Source organism: Prionailurus viverrinus, chromosome A3, assembly GCF_022837055.1.
Source record: "Prionailurus viverrinus isolate Anna chromosome A3, UM_Priviv_1.0, whole genome shotgun sequence".
Lineage (NCBI taxonomy): Eukaryota > Metazoa > Chordata > Mammalia > Carnivora > Felidae > Prionailurus > Prionailurus viverrinus.
This window is the reverse complement of record NC_062563.1, coordinates 60,101,271-60,126,205: the sequence shown is the minus strand read 5'-3', so window position 1 is coordinate 60,126,205 and position 24,935 is coordinate 60,101,271. Positions and strand designations below refer to the sequence as shown.

The 24,935-nt window shown below is 43.4% G+C and overlaps 1 protein-coding gene across 2 annotated transcripts in view; it reads right to left on the bottom strand.

Moving 5' to 3' along the window:
• The window catches only part of AFF3 (ALF transcription elongation factor 3), a 572,861-nt gene that overhangs the window by 516,298 nt on the left and 31,628 nt on the right, over window positions 1-24,935 (bottom strand). Inside the window, exon 2 of one of the 2 annotated variants that reach the window (XM_047854476.1) lies at window positions 14,330-14,446. The exons of the other annotated variant lie outside the window; for it this stretch is intronic. Within the exon in view, the coding sequence (XP_047710432.1) occupies window positions 14,330-14,382 (53 nt within the window). The 5' untranslated portion in view covers window positions 14,383-14,446. The remainder of the gene's footprint in view (window positions 1-14,329; window positions 14,447-24,935) is intronic. 2 annotated transcript variants of the gene reach the window in all.

The window sequence follows — 24,935 nt, the reverse complement described above, 5'->3', positions numbered from 1 at the left end:
TTCCAACAGTATTGAACATGCTTCTTAGGTAACATAATCAAACATATACAGAAAGGAAAATTGGTCTCTGTTGCAAAAAAGCATTACCTTTATTTCTTGTTTGAAGATTTGAATACAGACCTAGCCTACTCTAAAATCTGTAAGGCATAAATTGAACCAAGAATAAGCCTAAGCCCTGAGAGGTCCTGCTAGGTTCCAAGAAATTTCTTTCATACCCTTTACCCTCAGAACCTCAATAAAGAAACATTCATTCACTCACATCAATGGACAATTCTCATCTCCTCTATATTTGTAGGTTACGACATCTTCTTTTATTGTCTAAATTTGTTTAAAAAAAAAAATCAAAACCAGGCTCAAGTTATAAGCAAAGCTTTAGTTAAAGAAAACATGGATGCAACTTTTCTTTTCTGTAAATCAGATAGTTTATTGCCTGATTCCCTTTCAATTTATACATGGATTTTACTCTTCATTCACAATTTGATTCTAATTAGTAAGTGGCAAGCAAAGTCAAGTTATTAAGAACCTGGACATAATAATCGAATAATAATATTTTACACCATACATGATAAAGGCAAATTGCTTAAAAATAAAATATTACACACATGCTTTCAAAAATAATTTCCCGGGGCGCCTGGGTGGCGCAGTCGGTTGGGCGTCCGACTTCAGCCAGGTCACGATCTCGCGGTCCGGGAGTTCGAGCCCCGCGTCGGGCTCTGGGCTGATGGCTCAGAGCCTGGAGCCTGTTTCCGATTCTGTGTCTCCCTCTCTCTCTGCCCCTCCCCCGTTCATGCTCTGTCTCTCTCTGTCCCAAAAATAAATTTTAAAAAACGTTGAAAAAAAAAATTAAAAAAAAAAAAATAATTTCCCTAATATTGTAAAGCCAGTAACACGGAAACTTTGCCTCTTTGGATAAAAGCATTTCACTAACTTTTTTTCATCAGGTACTCTTTTTGCAATGTAAATTCAAAAAAGGTGATAAATTCCAATAAAAAGAAAACCATAGGCCAAAAGACAGAAAACTTTTATAACATGCTACCAGACAATTCTGGGAGCTCTTTTCTGAATCTTGCTATTTTCCTTTAATTAAAAAATACTAATTAACAGTGTCAACAACAACAACAAAATACTGATGAATTGCATAATAGACTATATCATTGTTTTCAATTTTTCATTGCCTCCCTTTACAAGGCTATGCCTTCCTGCTGGCTGCCATGCGACTGGCAGTGCTGTTTTATGAAAAGACAACCTTTGCCCTCCCTACCAATGTCATGCTTGGGCTTATGACTGATTAGGCCGATGAAATGGGAGCCATATGACAGTATTCCACATCCAGCAAAAGCTCCTTTATTCCCTCCACCCAGCGGATGGCATGTTCCAAAAAGGTGCACTCTGTCAGCCTAAGTCCCAGAATGAAGAAAACACACTAGGGCACAGCTGACCTTCAACTGCCACGTAATATGGCTAAGAATTACACTTTGAGATTGTAAACCACTGAGATCCAGGGGTTATTACCACAGCATTGCCTGACAAAAGCTGACTAAAACAAACTACAACCCTAGCATCTAACCCACTTTGTCATTTTAATTTATCTGTAAGTAGACAAACCTGATAGATGTCATAAACAACCTTTAGGGAATGTTGATTTCACAATTCAGTATGAAAGAAATATGTAATGACTCATCTTTTGGTTTGCCAGAATCAGGCAATTTGATGTAAAACTATCCTATGTTCTGTAGCAGCAATTAATGCAGTGATAATAGAAGGGAATCAAAAGAATAAAAAGTACCCAAATCTGAAGTCTGTAGAAACAATTACTACATCACTTAGGTTCACTGTACAGACCACAGTGGGCTGTCATCCAGCTGGAGAATCTGAGGTCATTCTAAGTCCAAAACTGGGCAGCAATCATATGGGTATGGGTTAAAGTTGAGATAGGAGGTCAAGGTACCTTTCTAAGGAGATACAGCCATTTTATGTCAGAACAACATCCTAGGGCATCGCACTCTGTCAGTCTTGTGTGTTTGAAAACAATTTTTAAAAATCCATTTTAAACAGTCTTCAATTAGAAAAAATCTACAATTTTTTTCCTGGCTATGTAGCTTCATCCAATTACTTCTGAATCAAAATTACTTTAAAAAACATTCTAGGGGCGCCTGGGTGGCGCAGTCAGTTAAGCGTCTGACTTCAGCCAGGTCACGATCTCGCGGTCCGGGAGTTCGAGCCCCGCGTCGGGCTCCGGGCTGATGGCTCAGAGCCTGGAGCCTATTTCCGATTCTGTGTCTCCCTCTCTCTCTGCCCCTCCCCCGTTCATGCTCTGTCTCTCTCTGTCCCAAAAATAAATAAACGTTGAAAAAAAAAAATTTAAAAAACATTCTAATTAAATTACAGATGGTATGACATAGATTTATGCTAAAGTGGCTTATGCAGACTTTTCATTCATTAGTCATGTGTTCAAAACTATCTATGAAACATTTATTATTTACATTTAAGAGTCTAATATTCAATACTATCTTCTTCTCTATGGTTCCATGCCCTGAAACTTCCTTTTCTCACAGATACGTTTTTAAAAAGTCTCCACCCACCACCCCCATTGTATCTACATCTATAACCACCCACACGTTCTTCCTCTTATTCTGGGCCTGGCCCAGCCTGCCCTGTTCCTTCTCTGAGACATGCCTCCATTCATTTGCCCCATCTTTCCTTTCAAGAGGAGACCATTCATAATCACCCCTTACACATCTCTCATTCCTTTTTGCACCCCCACTGCCAACTCCATAAACCACCTCAACCTTCTCATGTTAAATGACTACTCTAAAGCAGTTGACCTGGGATGCCACTTTCTCATGGTCTCCTACCTTTCCAACCATTTCTTTTCAACCTCCTTCAAGGGCTGCTTTCCCTACCACTACCCCTCTGGGTCCTCAGCTTAATTCTCATTTTCTCCTCTCTCCCTGGATAATCTTGCCCAAACCACAGATGTCATCTATACCTGTATGCTGATAACTCCCGAATCTTTATTTCTGTCCTAACCTTCTGAACCGCAAACTTTCTACAGGCAATTCTACCTGGATGGCCCAAAGGCATTTCAAATGCAACATATTTAAATCCAACCACTTCATCTTTCTCCATTCAGCTTGCTCCTCCTCTTCTATTCCCTACCTCATCACACAAGCTAAGTATTCTAAAAGTATCTTTGGTCCTTCATCCTCCCTGATTCATCTGTCTAGTCAGTCAGCAAATTCTGCTAATGTAATCTCCTAAACACCTCTCCGCTGCCTCCTCCCCACCATCCTCATTGGCTGTGCCTTGGCAGCTAGCACTCCCTGACTGACCTCCTGATCCTTCAGATGTGGCCCCTCAGAGGCACCAGACTCATCCATGGACAATGCCTTCTACAAATAAAAACAAAAAGAACATGTGACCATTTTGTTCTCCTGCGCAAAACCCTCAATAGCAGACTATCATCTAATAGAAAATGTTCAAAATCTCTGAATGCCAAGCAAGGCCCTCAAAGGCCTGGCTCCCGGGCTCCTCTCCCCCAGTTCCTCTCCTGCTACTCCTCATCTTGAATGCTTCAGACCTGTAACTTATCTGCATTCACTGCTGTTCACATCATGCTACTTTCCACCTTTGTGCCTTTGCTCACTCTTTGCACCATTGTACCCACCCACATTCACCCTACTCCCAGCCTAATTCCTATTCATCCTATAAAACTCAAATTAGATGTCATTTTCTCCAGGAATCTTCCCTAAAACTCCACACTGAGTAGGGTACCCTTTTATGTACTCCACAGGATTCCCGATTAGAGCATATAAAAACTCTACTGAGATTATTTGAAATAATCTGTTCCAGGCTAAAGTATAAACACATCAAGGGCTAGAAAAGTGGTCTATTCACTTCTGTGAATGGTTCAATAAATGGCTGCTCATCTCAACCCAGAAACCTATAAATCTAGAGGAAGAAAGTTACAAAGAGCAGCTTGAAGCATCTATACTGTGTTACATTATTGTATATGATATCCTAGGACTTTAAAATTTACTTTTGTCATGCTGAGGGATAAGAGTAAGGAAAAGAATAGAAACTAATTTATGTAACTAATTATCTACCTAAATATTAGAAACTAAAATACCATACTTCCTTTTTAGACTATAAATATTTAATTTCCATACTGAGAACTTGTTAACTCAGCCTTGGAGTATTCATTCAAGCTGAAGGGAGGGAGGGAGAAGGTGGCTAGGTAGCAGGTAAAATACGCCAGCTCTCCCACAAGAGAATTTTCTCAGGTATTCTGCTCATACTAAAAGATTAAAATCTACTTATCAAAAACAGAGCAAAACACTCTAAAGGAAAGTCACCTTAAAGATTTAGTTCTCAGAAGAAGTCATGCCATATTCTGGAGAAGGACCTATCTTCAATGAAAGGAACAGAAATAGGAGAGTCCATGTGGTACCAGCTAAGCAGCCCTGCACTACACATGGACACACTTCTGAGGACGCAGCAGGCTCTGCACGCAACATCTGTCCCACGCTCCGAATACCCTGCAGCAGCAGATGTGTCTGGTGCTCAGACACAGCATGGACTTTATCTGCATCACCCTAACCTGAGCCCGGACAACGCAGGGTAGGTCAAAGGCTTCATCCTACAGAGTTACACAGCCAGAGGTACAACTGGTATACCACAGGAAAATATTACACCATTTGATTTTACATCAAAAAGAGAAGGCTCTTCCATATGGATGTCGGTTGGAATAATATGGTTTTCCCATTACTGCTGATGCTGCTACCTATTTCCTCAGGAAAACAGACAGCTCAGAGATTTTGCTCAAAGGGTCCCACACTCCCACAAGGTGAATCCTCATTTTCACCACTGCTGCAGACCAGGAGAGGACCTGGCAGGACATTTCAGAAAGTGGATGGACCAGAACACTATGGATCCTGAGCCTCTATTTCAGTGAGCTGCAGAATCCATGGCCCTTGAAGATACAGGCCTCTCAGCCTGAGGTAAAGTCCTCAAATTCCAACAGCATTTTCCTGCTCAGTTCTGAAAAATGACACCAGTATGCTCTCCGCCATGGAATACGGTTGGTATGAAAGGGAGCAAGTAGGGAGGGCCATGCTGATGGCTATCTTCTCAGTCAAGGCCAAAAGCCTGAATAATGTAACCAAAGTTCAGAATTTAGCTGACCATCATCAGCTGCTTTTTTGTTCTTAAAGAACTCCTGGGTATTTCCTCTTAGGACCCAACAGAGCAAACGGCTGACTCTGAGTCCTTTTTGTTTTTGTTTTGTTTTGTTGAGAGTTGTCTAAATCACCTGACTATTCTGTGATTTGTACCATATACTGATAGCCAATAAATAGTGTTTTCTCTCGTGTAAAAGAAAATACATTAATTTGATAATACTAGTACAAACCAAAGCAATAACCAAACACTTGCCTTCCTTATTATGGGCCTGACCTATCTTCATGCTTGAGGGAAATAGTTTCCCTCACCTCCCCCCAACCTGAAAGAAAAGTTAAATTAGAGGAATATAATGTTGCATAATTAAAAGAAATTATTAAACACAATTAGTCAGCATACTGGATTATGATGTATAAGGCAGCATCATGGCCACTAAAAGTAGAAATGAGGAGTCTTGCCACAAACAATGGGCTAAAAGCTATTGTGAGCACTTCCTCTGTGGGTTCACATGTGTCCCAAGGCTGCAAGATTTGAACTGGTCACTACTATTCCTTAAAATCAGCTTTCTTTTCCAAATCTGAAATAGTCACAATTGTTTACACCCAATGTGGCTTGCTCTTAATCAGCAACAGTCTTCTGCACCATTTCAGAGAATGGCATGCACACGCGCGCGCACACACACACACACACACTCTCTCTCTCTCTCTCTCTCTCTCTCTCTCTCATTAAGAAGATAAAGTAAATAAATTTCCTGCCAACCTGACAGCACATTCAAAGTCAACTGTGTTATATTTGCTCACATAATCATTCCTATCTGCACTTACTTTTCTAATGAAATAGGATTGGAAAATTAAGCCTAGGAATGGCAGCTATGCCTGCCCACTGGATGGACTCAGGAGGGCACTCTGGTCAGGGCTGAGGGAGACAGTAGTTGGCAGCAATGGGATAGAAGGTTCCCATGTTAGGTGTCTGAGACTTACCCTTGGTTCCACTTGGAGCTTGAGTTTTGATTTCTCCCAGGACACTAGGAAAGTTGCAATTTGTAATGCTGGCCACAGGGTTGTGCAGTCATTCCCCTCTCCCCCACCACTACCAACCCACCTCCCATCTGCACCCTGCATCCCCAATTCCCTCCCAAAGAGAGAATGGCTTGGGAGAGAAGGCAGACATGTGGTCTGAGTCCTGGGCACCCACAGGAAGGACTGAGATTCCCTGACAAATCCAGAAGTGTAAGATTCTGTATCCAGCTACTCTGAGCATTCACTCTTGATGCAGAAGGACCCAGCCTTCGAAGGACTAACAACAACTGTAATGCTACAAAAAGTGATTAGCCTATTTATTACAAACTTTGTTTACTTAGGCTTTTATGTTTATTTACCACTTTATCCCCACTAGGATACAATTAACCACCCCCTCACTCATCAAAATTGTATTATAAAGACCCACAAAAATAAAATAAATGCTGCATCTGAATGTAACTTCCTGGCATTATGGAATTGTACTGTTATTATACAACCCCTCCCCTCAAATAAAAAGAATATGTAGTATGTTAAAAGAGATTCTTTTTAAATGCAGAATCATAGCTTCACCCTGGACCTATTAAGTCATAATAAATATTTTACCAAGATCCCTAAGTTATTTGAAGGCACATTAATGTCTGAGAAGCACTGGCCTGGGTGACAGTTAAGTACGCTGACCTGTGTTCTCAAAATAGTTTTCTAAGCGCTGGGTCTTTTCTTCCTCAAGATATATTTTATAGAAAAACAAATATATCTTGAAATTGGAAAACAAAACCAGATTATTTCCCAGAACTGGTGATGATCCACTAGAGTAAAGGCTTTTTCTATCTAAACTGCCAGGTAACTAATTAACATTTCAATGAACATTGACAGAAAATATGTTCTGTCACTTCATAACTCAGGTAAACAGTACAGGTATGACAACAAAGATTTAACCAAGACTAACAGATTCATATTACAGCACTCCAGAGGATTTCTGAAAACTAATTTCCTGTCCATAAAAAAGTAAAATTAAACTTATTTTCAGCATCAAGTTAACACATAACTCTAAGCTGAGTTGTTATGTTAGAGTGGTCTTCAAATTACAGTCCTTTTTGTTTACCTCAGCTAACAATGAGCCCCCTGGGAAGAAATTATGTGAAGAAGTTTAAGTACCCTCTATGCCATCCTCCACATGTGAGTGGAGAAATTACAAAGGGAAAATACACAAGGGAAAATTAATGACTTCTATACTTTGATTCCCGCTCTCCTATGATGGAAATGATCACAGATTCTGAAGTTGGAAGAACTCAGACAACTTACTGCTGCTGGTCCACATACCCAGGAATCTTTTCTATAGAGTAGCAGGCAGAGCATCTATAAGCCTCCTACAGACAGGTAATTGGTACCCTAAGACAGCCAGGTCACATCCCCTTTAGATACTCTCATACCCCCTGAACTTACTGGTGCCCTTAAATAACCCAGAACAACTCTATGCCCGCTTCCCAGTAAAACTCCCTCAACCCCTCCAGGGCCCCTGTCATGTCCCCAGGGGTTAGTTTATGCAGACTAAACCCATTTAGTTTCTTGGATGGTGCGGTGTCCTCTTACCCTGGTAATAACTGTGTATTTTGTTTCTATTGAAACTAAATTATGATTAGCCTGACATAATTTAATGAGACCCACAGTGCCAAATGAAGTCATTTGATGTAATGGGTGGTAATTCAATACATTCTCAGTGAAACATCAAAGATTATGTAATGGTTAATATATCTACATATGTTAGTACAACCACAAGTAAGGGTGTATTTGTCTGCTAGACTATGATATACAACTAAGAAAAAACTACCAACCAACCTCCACTCTAAAATGTCCCTGGATCCCATTGCTGGAGAGAGAACTCTGTACCAGATGGATGACCTGACCCAATGTGGCCTTTCTGTATCCTTCCTTGTTTATGATAAAGAGACTTTTTAAGGAAGCGAAGGGTATTAAAAGAACTACATTTGGCATTCACAAAGCAATTGACACTTTTATTACTTAACATCACAACCTTATGAGGTAGGCCAGTATAAGTGCTGTCATTTTATAAGTGATTAAACCAAGACTGAGAATAGGAAATGAGAAAAATCGTGAGCTGCCCAGGGCCAAACAGAAAGCAAGGTTGGAGCCAGCTGAATTCAGAAACCTCAATTAAATTCCCAGACAAAAGAGAACAGGCAACATTTAAAATAAGTTTTATGGATTTCACTTTGAAATAAAACAAGGAAACATTATGTTACCATTAAATGATATTAAAATTGTCTTTTATGGCCTTGATTTTGCTACCAAGGCTTCGTTTTCAAAATAAAGAAAATTTAAACAGGCAAACTTCTTCCAGGTTAAAAATTCCATTTATACACAAAAAATCTTGCATTCCTTTTGAGGTTATTTTTCTTCTTAATTTGACTCCGATGCTAACCAACAATATGCCAAAGGGCTTTGTACAAGTTGCTACATCTGAAGTGTCATTGATTAGACCCATTCTGGTTCACAGGGACATTTTCCCAAAATAGATTCCTAGCATTTTATAACCCTCCTACATTTTCACAAAAGAGAATCTGGAACACAGGAAGGAATCATTTCCCCACACACAATACTCATCTTCATCGTCATCAAAAGACATTTGGTTAAAATTCATCCGCACACCCAGTTCACATCCTCTCTGGTAACAGTGTGGCCCCCAGCCAAGCCTGAGTCCTCAACTCCAACACCAGGCACCAACCAGTCTTCCCACCTGGTTTTCTCCAAAACACACCTACCCACAGCCAGGCTGATGCTTCTCACAAATGGATGCAGCACTCAGCTCCCTGCCCCCAGTGCTCTACTGCTTCCCATCAACACCTCTCTACCTCCTGCACCCAGGCAACCAGCCCCCTTCGAGGCTGCAGCCCACGGGCCTTGCCCTGAAAGCCACTTTGGGAAATATTTTCATCCCCTCACGTGCTGAGACCTTTCCCAAGCTGTGGGTATGCTCTGGGCTCTCAACTAAAGACAAGCACTGCGACCATCCATACAGCCGCTTAGGGCCATGGACAATGAGCACAACCAACTGGCCTGCTCTCTACCCATCACCCTGCAGACAGAATGTGGAGGGTCCCTGTGTGCACCTCTCCTGCCTTTTGTGTTCCGGTGAACTGCTTTGACACTAAGAGCCAACAACAGGGATTGCGGTAGGCCTTAAAATGTTTGCTTTTCCAGGAAGGTAAGAAAGGGTCAAGGTACCTGAGGGTCAAGATCAGGAATCTGGAACAGTTTTCTGACACTATACAGGGCCTGGGAAGCCTAACTAAAGGAGGCATAGATGAAGCCATGGCTTGGGCATGTCGGCTGGCAGTTGATTTGAAGAGAACCAAATATGTCAGTAGGTTCGACTGGGAAGCATCCCTATGTTGTTAGGAGCTCTGCTTCACTCCCCTCCCCCACTGGAACATGGGGGTGCAAGAGGTTTTCAACCCATGGGCAGATGGAAAAAAAATTTTTTTAATAGAATGGAAATAAAATAGAAAATATCAAAGTGCATCACACATAGTAAGGATAAGTGTTATTTTGTGACAATTATTTATTTCAGTTATGTGTATGTGTACGCACAAAGGGTTGCAATGTTAAATGTGTTTATTACTGTGAGTCATCATGGTGTAAAATGTTTGAAAGCCACTGTTCTATAGTACCTATCATATAGTAATGTCTAATACTCTGTGAATGCTTACTGAACAAATTGATGAGTATGAAACAATCCATTTATCACAACTTCAAAGGTTCCAATCTGAAAGAATATAAAGTATAATGCCTATTTGAATAAAAGTAAATGGATTCTGGCCTATGTGAACCTATGGTGGGGTGGGGAGGGATACGGCGAGGGGAGTAGTAGAGAGAAATCTGAGTATTTCTATTACATTTTGACACTTTCTCCCCAATAACTAAAATGTTTTATATTTAAAGGAAGATTAAATACAATTTTTTTACTAAGTTCATTTGGAACACTTTCCCATTCACTGAAACTACCTCATAATTACAAAAGTTTGGCATCTTTAAAATACTTGGTATAGGTAATTCCACCATGATTCATAAAAGGATCTTTCAGAGACACCATGAAAGCCTTTGTTCAAGTTCTTTCTTTGCTCAAGATGCCTCTATGTCCTCTCAATACCCCCACCCCCACCATCTGTAAAAATCCCATTCATCTTCCAAGGCTTAGTTCAAAGGCCACCTTTTCCATGGAAGCCTTTTTTTTTTTTTTTAAACTCAATCTTTCCTCTTTCCCTCCTCTACCACCCACCCCAGTCCCAAATATGGTCTTTCTCTCTTCTGAATCGCCAGTGCTGAAAACCTCCTTTTCCTTTATATACTCGTATCATTCCCCTATTAGATAATCACATGTACAACCCAGTTTACTCATCTTTGTATCCCTTACAGCAGTGAAAGTAATGGTTAACCTAGTAAAAAGGATGGTCATTATTTTAAAGGCCCTGAGGAATGGCTTACATGTCCAGTGACTGATCAAAAGCTGGCGGAGAACAGGAAGGAGCAGACAGGAAGAGGGGAAGAGAGTGGGAGGTTGGAAAGAGGTGCTATTCCTCAGAATTTCTGCCCCTACAAACTTCCTGAATCCCCAACTCTTCAGGGGTCCAATTCTACCCAGTGAATTTATGGAGCCACTGCAGAATGAGTGCCTTCACCTTGTTCCAAGCTCTCTCTTGGTTAGATTCTGCTTCAAACCAGACACGGGAAGTGAAATTAGAAGTAGAAATTAGGGCTACCCTTTTCAACTTTAAGTAAGGCTGAAAGGAAAAGTTGAAACAGCTATCTGGATAATTTAGACTCTAAAGGCCTCTTTGAAAAATTATTATGGGTGTTTTGACAGTATGGGGAGTGGGTGCAAAGAGGCCGAGGAGATGGTTCTTGAATATTGAACAGAGATTGTCTATATTGATTTTTTTTCAACAATACTGAACATTTTTCTTTATACTGTGTATACAGGCATTTGGGGACTATTTCTGCCACGACTAGACAGGTTCAAAGCTACAGTCACAACTAACAAACTGCAATCTGTTTTATTGGTAAACAATGTCTACCAGTTAGAAAGAATTGTTAGGGATTAAAATACCATTCTCCTTTGCCATTAACCTGTAGTTTCCCCCAGCCTCTCCAAAGAAAACAGGTGTTTTTCTAAGATGAATTAAAAAAAGAAGTTTTCAGTGGTATTCATTTTAAACTTATATTTATAGGTTAATTCACATAGGGCAGGCATAATTTCCCAAATCATGGTATTCTGTTTTTAGATTTTTAATTTTAGATCAATATCTTTTAGGGCTCTGACCTTCTCTTTCTTTGATATTTTGACAGAACCTTAACTTCCAGTCCATCAAGGTTTTGTTTTGTAATTAACTTCAGAGCCACCCTCATGAACTGGGAGACATCTGCAGCTCTGTAGAAAATACACTGGATTTAAGGTCAGAAAACTGAGTTTTGAGAAGTTAATGGTTGGTTCGAATATAGCTGCTCCACTTCTAGATGTGTGACCTTGGGCAGGTTACCCCTGATCTTTCTCATCCTCAATTTCCCAACCTGTAAAATGGGAATAGTAACAGTATATGCTGTTACCAAGGTGGCTGTGAGGGCTAAATGAGCTAAAACATGTAATGTACTTAGAGCCCGGTAAATGGTAAGCATTCAGTCAATGTTAACTTAAAATTTCTACTGTCATTTGCTTTATGGTCTCAGTGGAGTCATTTTACCATTCAAAGCCTCCATTTCCTTGTCTATTAAATGGGACTCCTACCACTTACCACCTCCAGGATTGTTATGGGATTCAAATAAGAAAACAATGGATACGAAAACACTTAACACACAGAAAGTACTCGATGTTAGTTATTTTGGATTACTTATAAGCTTAAGAATAAACCATTAGCTTAAAAACTTACAAACTTAAAAATAAACCATAACACTGAGTTAGAAAATACCATGCAAAAATTCATCCATGACTGAGAAAAGGTCTGTGTTAGAAATGCATACTCAAGTAGTTTGATTGATCTTTAACATATCATAAATATGTTAGCCTTTATCAAACGTAAACTTTACATTTGCAAACTTGAGACACTCTTTCAGTTAAGCCAAACTGTCCTACTATATTGTAAGCAAGAAAGCCTGCACGTTTTCATAAGCCGAAGATAAACCCTTGCACTGATTAAATTCTGATTGTATGTACAGCAACTTTTAAAAAATGCTTAGTTTTTTCATTTTTAAAAAGAATAAATGTACCCTAGCTAATGTAAATTTCAAGTCAATGCAATAGACATGCAACATGTAACTGTGCTCCAGGTAACCCAGCTGGAAACTAAGGATGCAAAGAGAAATAAAGCTTAGACCCCGTACTGGAAAAGCCCACAGAGTATAGCTGGTAATTTCACAACAGTACTTATGAAAGTCATGAGGGGGCTTCAATTTGAGTCAGCAAGCTGACAAGCACCATAAAAACATGCCAAAACAGTAAGTTCTTCCCTTTGACTGAAAAACTGTCTTTTAAAAGCAAAAGTCATTTAAAGCACAGTTTCTATCTAGAAACCTAATGAATTTGTGCCAGAAACCAACATTTCTAAATGTAAACCTGTAAAATAATAGGTATCTGTAAATGAAAGGCTGAAATAACCCCAGGAGCAACAAGACAGTAATTAGCAACTTTTATAGAGTAATAACATGTTTCATATTCTTTCTGCACTGGCTCTTTGAAGTTTCCAGTGTAATATATAAAAGTTTTATTACAATAGGGCCCATCCTTGTGTATTTTATAAGCAGCAGCATTATGCAGAGCTACTCATCCTCCACCGGATCTTTTGTAAGAAACTGCTCGATAATGCACTTGCTTTGTGTCCAGTTTAGTTTGTTACACCTGGCTTCAGAAAGATAAAAGTCACCAGAAGCCCGAATCACTGAAATAATCCACATATCATCTATACAATCTATAAATCTTAAAGCAGCTTAGCTTTAAAATTGTACATTGCATATTCATGTGCACACCACTTGCAGTTTTAGACACATGTGAACTCTTTACTGAATTAAAGAAAAAAAAAATTACCAGAGGCAGAACAGAGTGCAGTTAATATGCTTGTTCCAGCAGCTGTTCATTCCCGTAAATATTAAACATAACACAAGTTCCTCCAGGAATATGCGGGCAGTAATTTTACCACCTGAATAGGGCTGGGTGAAAACATTTAGGAGCCAGGGGGGTGGGGGGATAAGAGGGATGCTGAAGCAGCCAATGGGATTTTTAAGAAACCCGCAACGAGAATTAAACTGCTTCTAGCGGCGATTTACCTACAGCAGCTCTTCAACGTGAGAACACGGAGCAACAGATTCCGGAGTGCTCCCCCGGCCGCCCGCTCCCCAGGCTACGAGCTGTGAGCGTGGAATAAAGGGACACGCGGGGCGCCGGGGTGGGGAGGAGGAGGAGGAGGAGTACAACTGTAGTGAGGTGTGAAGAAAGGGCCCAAAGGGATTGTGAACCTCGAGGAATCGAGTCCCCCCGGGCCAAGGCCTCTGGAATTCCCGCACTCGCCCCCTGCCCCTGGTCTTCACTTTCCATCTCGGGTGGGAGTGGGTAGAAGACAGAAAAGATGTAGCCGCCCAGACCCGGCGCCTCCAGGCAGGAGGCTGGAGCATCCTCTAAGGGCACTTCGCAGCAGCACCAACTCCAGGGGGTCGGTGGTGTGAACCAGAGGCTCTCGGAGATGAGGGAGGGCGCAGATGAAGAGAAGGGAGGTGAGAGGGGCTAGGGGCCGAGGGGTGGATCCCCAGGCACTAGTGACACGTTCTAGAAATCGGGTCCTTTTCTCTCCATGGCTGCGCTCTGCCCCTGGCTCCCCAGATCACCAGCCCTTGGGCTGGGGCGGGCAGCACCGGGGGAGAGGACAGGAAAGGGGGGCAAGAAGACGGGAAGGCGGCCGTGCATCCATCCCGGGGAGGCAGGAAGGAGCCGGCGGGGCGGGCGCCCCTGACCCACCCCACCCCCACGGCGGCCGGCTGCCCGGAGCCCCCGGCCCAGGTAAGGGCGCGCGGGCCGCCGCGGCCGCCCCTCGCCACTCCCGCCTGCCCAGGCGGCGGGCACCGGGACTCACCACAGCGACTCGAGGTCCCATTCCTGGAGCAGGGCTAAGTCGAAGCTGTCCATGGTGGGAGGTGTCAGCGCCGCCGCCGTCGCCGCCGCCGCCGCCGAGGCTCGGGCCGCCCGCGCGCTGCAACGAAAAGCGCCGCTCAAGGTGCATCCCGGCCGAGCCGGAGCGGCCGCCGCCCGCCCGCTGCCCGCCCCCGGGTCGCGCTTCCCGGCGCCCCCCGCCCCCGACTCCCGGTCCGCCGGGCGGGCGGCAGCGGCCGGCGCACTCACCCGCTCTCCGGCTCGCGCGCAGGCACACTCAGGAGAGAGCGGCGAGCTCGCCGCGCCGCCGCCGCCGCCGCCGCCGCCGCCTCGCCCCCCTCCCTCCCCGCGCCCGCCCCTCCTCCCCTCCCTCGCGGCGGCCCGGCCCGCTGCAGCCGCCGCCGCCGCCGCCGCGGAGCTCTGCGCCCGCCCGCCCGCCTCTTTCTCCTCGGGGAGGCGCGTGTGCGCGGGCGAGGCCGAGGCGCGCGCGCGCCGTGAGCCCCGCGCCGCGCCCGCCCCGCGCGCCCCTGCGCTCCCCGCGCCGCTCACCGGGGTCCCGCGGCGCTCGCAGGCCGCGCCGCCCCCTCGCCCTGCGACCCCGAGGCCCGTCTGACCCGCCGCCGCCCGGGGCCGCCCGGGGCGGTCCTGCGAGCCGGGGAGAAGGGAAAGGCGGCGGTGCCGAGCGCAGCGGGATGCTGAGCCGGGCCCGGCCTGCCGCATCTTCTGCCTCTCGCCCTTGCCCGGCCCCACCCGGCCCTGCCCGGGCAGCACGCACTTCGCTGGGGGCCCAGAATTCCCCGGACCCTGCCAGGCGCTCCCGCGGGCGGAGTGCAGGCTGCAGAACTGGAGGGCGTGCTGGGAAATTCCCTGGCCGCCCCAGGCACCGGGAGAGTTAACTGAGCTGCCTGCAGCCGCGCTGTAAACAAATCGTTTAAAATATCTGGAGTCAGTAAGTTAAGTGAAAGGGAGGAAACCTCTTCTGACAGGACCTGCAGTTTGGCCTACAGCGGGGGTCCCAGCATCCTCCAGCTGGCCGTCCCTGGAAACTAACCTTCTTTCTTTTTATTTCTTACTGGGAGAGGGGACAGGCCTCTGGGTGTAGACTGTTAACTTCTCGCCCCATCTCCTGTCTGGAGAGTGGCATATTGTCAGCTGGAAGGACGACAGAGTATCCTTGTGGCTGCTAAAAATCAGGTCCTTTTTATTATGACTTCCTTGATTGTAAAGAACAGTCCTCCCCCCTTCCCTTACTTTTACAAACGTGCTGAGAAGCCCGTGCCTAGATGAGGACCATGGCCCTGTTTTTCCACCACAGCTGGCCAAAACCAGAACCCTCCCTCAGTTGCCTGACTTTCCTGTCCTCTTGGCCACAGCTCTGGGAGCCTCACTGAGGATTCCAGAGAATTCCTGGAGAGAACGGTACAGAGCAGTGTGGTTATACTCCATCACTTGCACCAAACCCCCAATTCCCTGTGGTTCCGGAGGCCTTTCCAATACTCTCCCCTTTGTTCATTCTCAACAAGAAGGACCACTGACTGGAGCCACCAGAAATCTAGACCCTTGGAGAGAAGTCACAGGATCCCTCCATCAGTCCTCCTCACCTCCCTGACCTCTGAATGAGGATTAACCAACTAAGTCTGGACAACATGTGGAAGAAGAAAAGACCAATAAGAATTCTTACCTATCTGGGTTGGATTACAAAATGTTCAGCCCCCTTGTCTTCCCCCAGCTCTGAAGTAGTCCTTCCTTTATTAGCATCCACAACTAATGTGCAAAATGCAAAACAATTAAGATAGAGTATCAACATAGTTTGAGAAAATGGAATTTTTATTTTACAAGCCGACAACTCTCAGCCCCTAAAATCCTCCCTCATTAGTTGAAGGTAGTAACATGGCTACAAAAGAACAAAGAGAATGTGAATAGGGGAGAAAGTACAGGTGTGAAGGGCTAACTTCCCAAATCCCAATCTACAGTGCATTTGAAGAGAAGAAAAAAAAAAATCTGTCTTCCTAATATCTCCTTAGCATAAGCCTTGTTGGAAATGTTTGCTCTGGCAAAAGTGAGATGCCTGAGACATCCAGACAGCATTCCCAGGAACAAAGGAAGGCGGTGGAGGGTGGAGGAGAGTGAGAAGAACAGCCCCTCTCTGGAAGAACTGCAAGTTCCCCTGCCTGAACAATAAATGCATCCTGTCCCTGTGCTCAGGGCTGCAGCCTGGAAGCTTCTCCAGAAAGGAGACCTCCCACCCCTCACAGAGATCTGGCTTTCCTTCCCTTCCCACCACATCTGTTTATACAAAGAGGGGCTGCTGGAGAACAAACAGAACCATGTTTACTGGGAGTCCCATCCTGGGCTTGAAGCTTAAGATACAGATTGGCCCTCACCACCACAGAGACTGATGATAAATAGATGGTCCCAGAAAAGGAAAGAGAGAAAGCGCTGGGGGGTATAGAGCTGGTGGAGTGGTTTACTCAAAAAAGGCCTCTCCTCAAAAGTCACATAGTAATGGGTAGATTTATATTTGCATTTAAACACAGTGCCTCGTGTTAATACATGAATGTACTTTGAGCCCAAAGCAATTTCAGTGTGGGTATTTATCTTTCTTCAGGAATAGCCCTTATTTTCTGTTTGGGGCCTGTAACATAGAGGAAGTTATGTTAATACATTTATTTCCAGTGTATGTTTTTGTGTATAGTGTCCAGTTGGAGAATACGGTCTTTTTTTTTTTTTAATGTTTATTACTTTTGAGAGAGAGAGAGCACGAGCAGGGGAGCGGCAGAGAGAGAGGGAGACACAGAATCTGAAGCAGGCTCCAGGCTCTGAGCTGTCGGCACAGAGCCCGATGCGGAGCTCCAACTCACAAGCAGTGAGATCATGACCTGAGACGAAGTCAGACGTCCAACAGACTGAGCCATCCAGGCACCCCGAGAATATGGTCTTTTGAAGAAACCCAAATCATACCTGTAGGTAGCATTTTTACTAAGTTGTCATAGAAATAAATTAATAGCACTTGCAAGTAAGATGTAGAGCAGTTAATGAGAACCTTTATAGGGTGATCTTTTCATTATTTTTATTTACCTGGTGGATTAAGATGTTCCCATTATCTTCTAGACTCTAGATACACATACCAAAACAAGTGCGCAATCTAGCTGTCAAAACTTTAAATCCTTAATAAGAAGCAAAAAAAGTTTGGACTTCCTGGGATTAGAATGCCAGAACTAAAAGGGAGGTTTTGGGGGTTTTGTTTTTGTTTTGTTTTGCAAAGGAGTAAGAGACTCCCTAAATTAAAAATAAGAACTGGTGTTTCCTATAAAGCAGATGTAGCTTCCATGCATACTAAAGACCTTCAGACTTGAGGGACTCCCTCCCCCCTTCCCTGGATAGATGCAGATAACACTACAGAGAGCTGAATGAAACCACCCAGCTCTGAAGAGCCGCTGGGGGAGTTAGCTAAGGGAGGAGCTATTGGCTCCCTGAGTCAGGGTTGGCTTTTTTGTAAGCTAGATCTATGAACAGAAAGGGCTGAGAAATGAACCCTGATCAGTCTTGGGGCAGGCCTACGAGTGCACCCAGCAAGGACCCCACTCACATTCCACCAACCTAGAACTGAAAGCCTCCAAAACGGACCCAGAAGCAAATCTGTGGCGTCTAACAAAGATCTCTCTTTGGGTACAAATTGAGAGAAGAGAAACTTTGCATGGCTATGTTAATTCATGTCTGATTCTGAAGATGTGGCTACGACTCAGAAGGTCACGATTGTGAGTGACCAGGTGGAAATTTTCCTTGTATAATTCCCACCCTTCCCCCAGAAAAATATGCCTGGCTAAAAGCCAGCCGTGCAGGTGTTCCTGTTGGAAGGTCAGGGGAGCCCCCAACCCACCTCCTGCAGCATTGCTTGTCACTGTCACTGCACCTTCTCTCCAGTTCCAGCTAGGCTGCAGACGCATCACAGTCTGCTTCTCCTTCCAGAGGCTTCTTGAGTGTTTGTAACTGTATCTAGGGATTGCAGGATAAGCCCCCTAGGCTTTCTGCTTGCAAATTACATGCTAATATGTTGAGCCCCAGGACAGCTTGGGTTTTAATCCACTAGGAGTTCTAGTGCCTTTCCCTCTGTACTGGTATCTCAGAGTGGTTCTAACCTAGGATCTGAGGTGCCTTTCTTTTTCTATTTTTCTCATCGTTCACCAGGTCCTGAGCAGATGGTGTGGCTGTGCTGGCTGTCATCACTCCTCCTATGTTTCCATGGAAACATGGGGCATAGGGACCATCTCTGCCTTGGGCTCTCTGACAGTATCCTCTGGCAGAGAACTTCAGCACTCTGGCCCCTCCCCCTTGCCTGCTCACACCCTGGAGAGTTTGAGAAGGACTTGTGACCCTAGTAGCCAGGGTTATTTCAGAGATTATCTAAGGACATGCTTCCCACAAGTGGTTGTGACCTGGCTGCAAAATGGAGGGGGAGGGGAAGGGGTGCCAATACCCTAGTTGCGTGCCACTTGTGTTGCAGTGGTGGCAATATTTGGATTATCTGTCCCCTCAGCCAGATTCTATAATGACTGATTATTGCCCACATGTCAAAAGAGAAGCTCCTAAATTTGCATCTGCTCATCAAGCAAGAGATACTTAATGAGTATAAGTATGTTACTAACATTCTACCTCCTCCAAGTGCATTCCATATATATATATATATATATATATATATATATTTTTTTTTTTTTTTTTTTTTTTTTTTTTACAAAACCAGGTTTTCCCTAAGGAATGTACGTACCTTCCTCAAACTTTCCAACATCCTCCTGCCTACATAATTCACTTATACAGCCACTGAGACATTAATTAGATTCAGAAGCCCATGGAAACAGCAGAGTTGGGCAGGGTCAGAGGCCAGGCAGGGCAGAGAAAAGAGCGGGGAAAATGACCCCTTGGGAGAGGGGTAAGGAAGCAGAGGGAAATTTTTCATGCCACTCAAGTACCAAACAAGACAAAGATAATTTCAAAATGTGGTCAACTACCATAACATTGTTTAGAGAATTAAAGTATTGTCCAATTAAAGAGATCTTTAAGAAAAAGCTGATTTGGTGTAAGAATTCCATGCAAACGTCTTTAGTGTTAGTTGCTTCTTATATAGCTGATACAAAAGACTAGTTAGTGTGTGAAGCTGACCACATTTTAAAAAAGAAAAGAAACAAAGCAGGCATATCTACTGAAAATTAAAATACTGGCAGAAAAGGCATAGGATAGTCATAAAAGTAGATCAGAAAAGTATTTCTTATCACAGATCATGTATTTTGTGCCATCCTGACCTACTTGGGGGATAATCCCATTATTTGTGATAGGAGAATCCCTTGGTGCTGGTAACAAGGACCAACCATCCTGACTTAAAATTAATATCCCCACTGGCTCTTTGTTGTGCTTCTGCAAGGTGTGCAATGGCCATCGTGCAAGATTCAAAGACTCTTAATCTGTTGAGAAGAGGAGATGACTAATCATAATGATAGCAAACATTTCTATATTATAATATTTCTATATTATAACTGAGTACTGTTCTAAGTGGCAACTCCATTTATTCCTCCTAAAACCACATGAGGTGTGTTACCATTGCTTTTATTTTACAGGGGAGTAAACTTAAGAAGCAGATAAGCATCACAAACCAGAGCATAAAAGAGAGGGGATTAGATTTAAGCAGGCACAACACTATACCACCTCCCATAATTTCTGCCTTAATTGTCTATAGCATTGAAGTATTCCCATGCCTGTAGGTGCTTAAATAATAAATGTAATACAAATCTACTCAGAAGGTGAGAGCACTCTACCTCTCCCCATGCAATCTTCTTCCCCTAGTTTTTGACCTCTGAGTTCTGCCGTACCACACCTGGAGTAAGACACGCATCCTCTCAAGTCTCAGTGCCCTCCTTTGCCACATGAGAGGCTGAGTTGGACATTTTTTGTCTTTGTCAATTTTTGTCTCTGACAGCTCTAAAATGTTAGAATTCTTTTTCAGTGGTTCCTCCTGAGCACTGTCAGACAGGAATCCCTGGAGTACATCAGGAAAGCCATAAATCTTTTTTGTTTAAAGGTAGGACCTCCTCCTTGGCTTAAACAAATCTCAAGGTGTTGGTCTGTTCCAAACAGGAGTGCTTGCTCTTCTGTTAACAGACAGCAAGACCAGCACGCCCAAGAGGAAGAGACTTGGTTTAGGTCTGGGGGGAAATGTGAGAAAGAACTCATAACATGACTTTAGGTGCCAGACTCTTTTCTCTATAGCACCAGAAAGTATTCAAGCATGGGGCTGATTGTCCCCATGAAGACCCTGGAGGACACTGAGGTTGCAAATGGACCAACTATGGCTCACAGCCTGAAGACAGAAAAATTTCAAAATTATGTGTTGATGGGTTAAATATTGACATGCGCAAAGGGCAGTAGTATAAGATCCTCACAAGGTCTTTCAGGTAGTGGCATCTCCAGTTGCTCAAAAGTCTAGCAAAGGTCCTCCATCCAGAAAAAACGAAATAGAGAGCAGAGTCTACCTCATCAGGATACAGACAACGGTTGCCTCTCCAGTATGTATCCTCCTCTTATTTACTAACAAAACCTAAGTTTGGTTTGGGGAAGTACTAAGCCCAACTGAAAGAACTATATTTTCTTGGCTCTACTACAGCAAGAACTAAGCATATAACAGTTTGGGCCAATGAGACATAAGTTCAAGTTCACTGGAATTTCTTAGAAAGTTTTGCTTTCCTGAAATAGGCACCATTGCTTCCTCTAGGTCACTTGCTTCTTGTCTAGAATATACTTGAAGGCCTGAGGCAGAGCAGCCATCCTGAACATAAAGGGCAACAACCACAAACTAGAGTTGGCAGATCTGAAGTTAAAAGGAGGTTACACCCTTGATGGTTTCTTCACACAGTTATACCATCTTTGAACCACCTACCTGTCTCTGGACTTTTGGGGACAAAGTAAGACTCTCTGGCTGAGCCACTGTAGTCATTTTATTTTATCATTATAGCTAACTGACGGAGAAGTCATGGTCTCTCCAGTGTGCCCAACACTCTGCCCATAAATTCAGGTCTTCCAGATGTCTCATACTATGTGCCTCAGCAGGGACAGCACTGCAAGAGGATGAACTGCGATTTGGAGAAGGCTACATGTGCCTTCTTAAGTATAATCTTGCCAGAATCTTCTGGGTTCACTCCAAGTGTAAGAAACTATGCTCAATTGTCTGAAGATCGATTAATCTGGCTTCAGCATTTTTTAATATTCCATATTAATGATTGTTTCTTTATTTTCATGTTATTTATTAACTTAGTTAAGTTACTGTTACATCCTCACAGGGATACTAGAAAATCTCATTTCTGGAAAACAGTGTATGAATAATAATACTCAGCCTTTCTTGTGTCCTTGTCACATACATAAAAATATGCATGCTTCAGACTCAGTCATTGTTTCTACCAATAAACTAATTACCACTGTATGAAGCTGATTTACTTCAGAAGGAGTTTAGCAAAACAACTAATTAAGTACACTATTTTGAAATATAAACTGCATTACAAGGTTAGAACCCCATAATAAAATTGCAGAAGCTTGAAATTTGGAAGAAACCATAGAGGCTCTCTCTAGCCAACCTTCTACCCCATGCAGGGATTCCTTCCAGATCAGCCCTGGTATGTTCAGCCTACACATGAACATTTCTAATGATAGGTAACTCACTCTCTTGAAAGGCTTCCTATTCCATTTTAAAAGAGCTCAGCTCTGACGGGAGCAACATTCTTCCTTATATTTATGAATCCCAAATTGATTTCCCCATAACTTTCTAGCACATTACTAACTTGCAGTAAGTACTCAATTAGAGCTCAGATTCACTGAATTCCTTCTCTTGGTGCTCCATATGCTGAGACTTGCGGGCTCACATAATTTTTTTGGCACCTTTGCAACAGGGAGTTCCCTATCCAGTTGGGAATACTGTACAGAGAAGGAGAGCCAGTCGCTTAAAAGCAGCACGTGGACAGGGGAATGAGAAAAACCCCACCTTCTTCCAACCGATCATCGGTTTCTTGGAAAAAGGGAGCTTCAAAAAGAACTTGAACTGGCCACAAGAAGGAAAATGCCTGTCACAAGACAGGGGGGCAGGAAACTCCTCAAAAGAAAGATACCTCCCTGCTGGGTCTCAAAGAAGAAGTTGCACTTTGGGAGGTAGAAAATGGGAGCCCAAGATCATAGGAGGAAGATGACAGTGAGGACAGGAAGGAGCCCTGATTAAAGCTATGAGTCTAAGGGTCAGGCTCACCCTTAAATAAAGACAGCAGCTCCTTCAAGGGATGGTTCCCACTGCTTTTCCAAAGCTCCAACTCTTCCTGTGATGCTTATTATAATTCTATATACTTAGCACAGACAGTTACATTTTTATGAATGTAGCATTACTTTCTGTCACTCTCTAGACAACAATATGAGGTTTATTGCAGCATAAAGGGAGATTCATCCTCTTGGTCCTGAGTGAGCGTCAGCCCAGATCCCCATGCTGTCATCCCTATCATCCTCCTCTAAAGAATACAACCCCAAGTCAAGGATGAAGTCACTGGGGATACTTACCCAAGCCCAGGCCTTGGGCTCAGGCTCCATGGTCACATAAGTCCTTTCAGATATTCATTTACTGAACAAAATTATTGAATACCTAGTACATGCCAATCAGTGGGTTAAGAAATAAGAAAAGAGGGGGAGAAGTTAAAAAAAAGTTGCAAAGCCCACAGTCTAGACAATAATGCACATACACCATTCACTTACTCATTCTTGAATTGAACAAATATTTATTGAGCCAGTTACATGCTCAGAACTATGCTAGGCACTCAGGTTGCCACCCTAAGTGAAACAGACATGGTGTCACTGATTATCTTATAACATTGATTAGTGCTATGATGAGAGAAGTTCAGGTACTCAGGAAGAACTTTCTAGAAAGAATGACTGAGTTGTATTCCAAGTCCTGAATGGGCTTCTCCAGAATAAGGTGGGTGGGAAAGGATGAAAGAGAAGAACAACCTCTGTATGCCATTCTGTGTTACCTGCTATGACAGAGGTGTGTCTTCAAAGCTATCAGAACAAGAGAAGATGAGTGACAACTTCTGCCTGAGGCACTCTTAACGGGCTTAATACAGAAAAGAACATGTAGGTTGGATCTAAAAGAATGAAAGCCAAAGTAGGGTAGGTGGTAGTGATGGAAGAGCATTCCAGGCAGAAGGAAAAGCACACAACTGAGCACAAAGACAAAAAGCATGTCATTTTCCAATGACAGAGAAGATTCTGTGTGGTCAAAGCCTTGCTTTTGGGATGGGGGGTTTGGCAATCAGTGGGTCATGTTCATTTGGGAGCAGAAGCAGAATGAAGGGAGAAGGGAAAAGGGAAAAGGAGGCAAGGACAGGGCAAGAGACTGGAGCCAGGTGGTTAAAAAAAAAAAACCAACCTGTTTTGCCGTTGTGAAAACATCTTAAGTGAGCAGGAAACGAACATCAGAGATTCAGTAAAGCAGCAAGTGAACAGCAGCTGCCAAACCCAGGGGGACAACTAAGAGCTGAAAAGAGGAAATGGTTTCTGAGAAACCAGAGAAAGTATTTCACAAAGCACTCAGCCCAGAGGTTTTTCTTTTTTGTTGTTGTAAAATCAAGCAACACTATAAACCCTTTCTCTCAGCACAGGGCTGACCACATCATTTGCAGAGCCCAGAGCAAAATGAAAATGTTGAGCCCCTTGTGCATAAATTAGTAAGAATTTCAAATAATGACAAGCACAGGACCCTTCTAAGTGTGGGGTCCTGTGTGGCTGTCTGGGTCACATTCACGAAGCTGGGGCTGCCAAAGTACTTTTATGCTATGAGGCACCTTTTCACTAATTGGGTAGGTGGATGCTGGCTCCTTGAGGCCTGTTGCAAGACTGGCTGAGCAGCACATCTAGAGCCCAGCACTTGCACTCATTCAGTCTGCACCGTGCTAGTCTCCAGCACTTGAGTTCATTCCAAAATGAAAAGGTTCTTTTTCTTTTTGTCCTGATAGTATTGAAAATATACACAAGAGAAGATAATGCAAGCCATGCACAGCTGTATGTGGCAGGGGAAAACATTAAACTAGAAGTACTTTCATTCTTTCTTTCCCCTTTATAACAGTAAGTCCTCAAAAAAACTTTTGTTTGCTAAGCTAGGTGATGATAGAGATGTAGGAGAAGTAAACAGGGAAGGGGAAAATTTTTCTGCAAAATAAAACAAAAAATAACAGGAGTACAGGAAGAAAAAAATAACTTAGCTAGAAGAGAAAGGGAAAGGAGTAGAAATTTGGGGAAAGAGAAATATCTAAATGGGATTTCAGAAAGTTTTGGAATATGATGTAATCGCATTCTCCAGCATCCTAATGAGCCTTAAATAAGTAAAAAAAAAAAAAAAACAAAAACTGCATTGTTCATTGAAATTTAGGAGAGAGAGAGAGAGAGGTGTGTGTGTGTGTGTGTGTGTGTGTGTGTGTGTGTGTGTTGGGGGAGGTGGTTTTCATACAGCTAAAGATTAGAATTATCTGGGGGGAAAATTCCAATGGCCTGTCCCATCCCAAGACAGTGTGAAG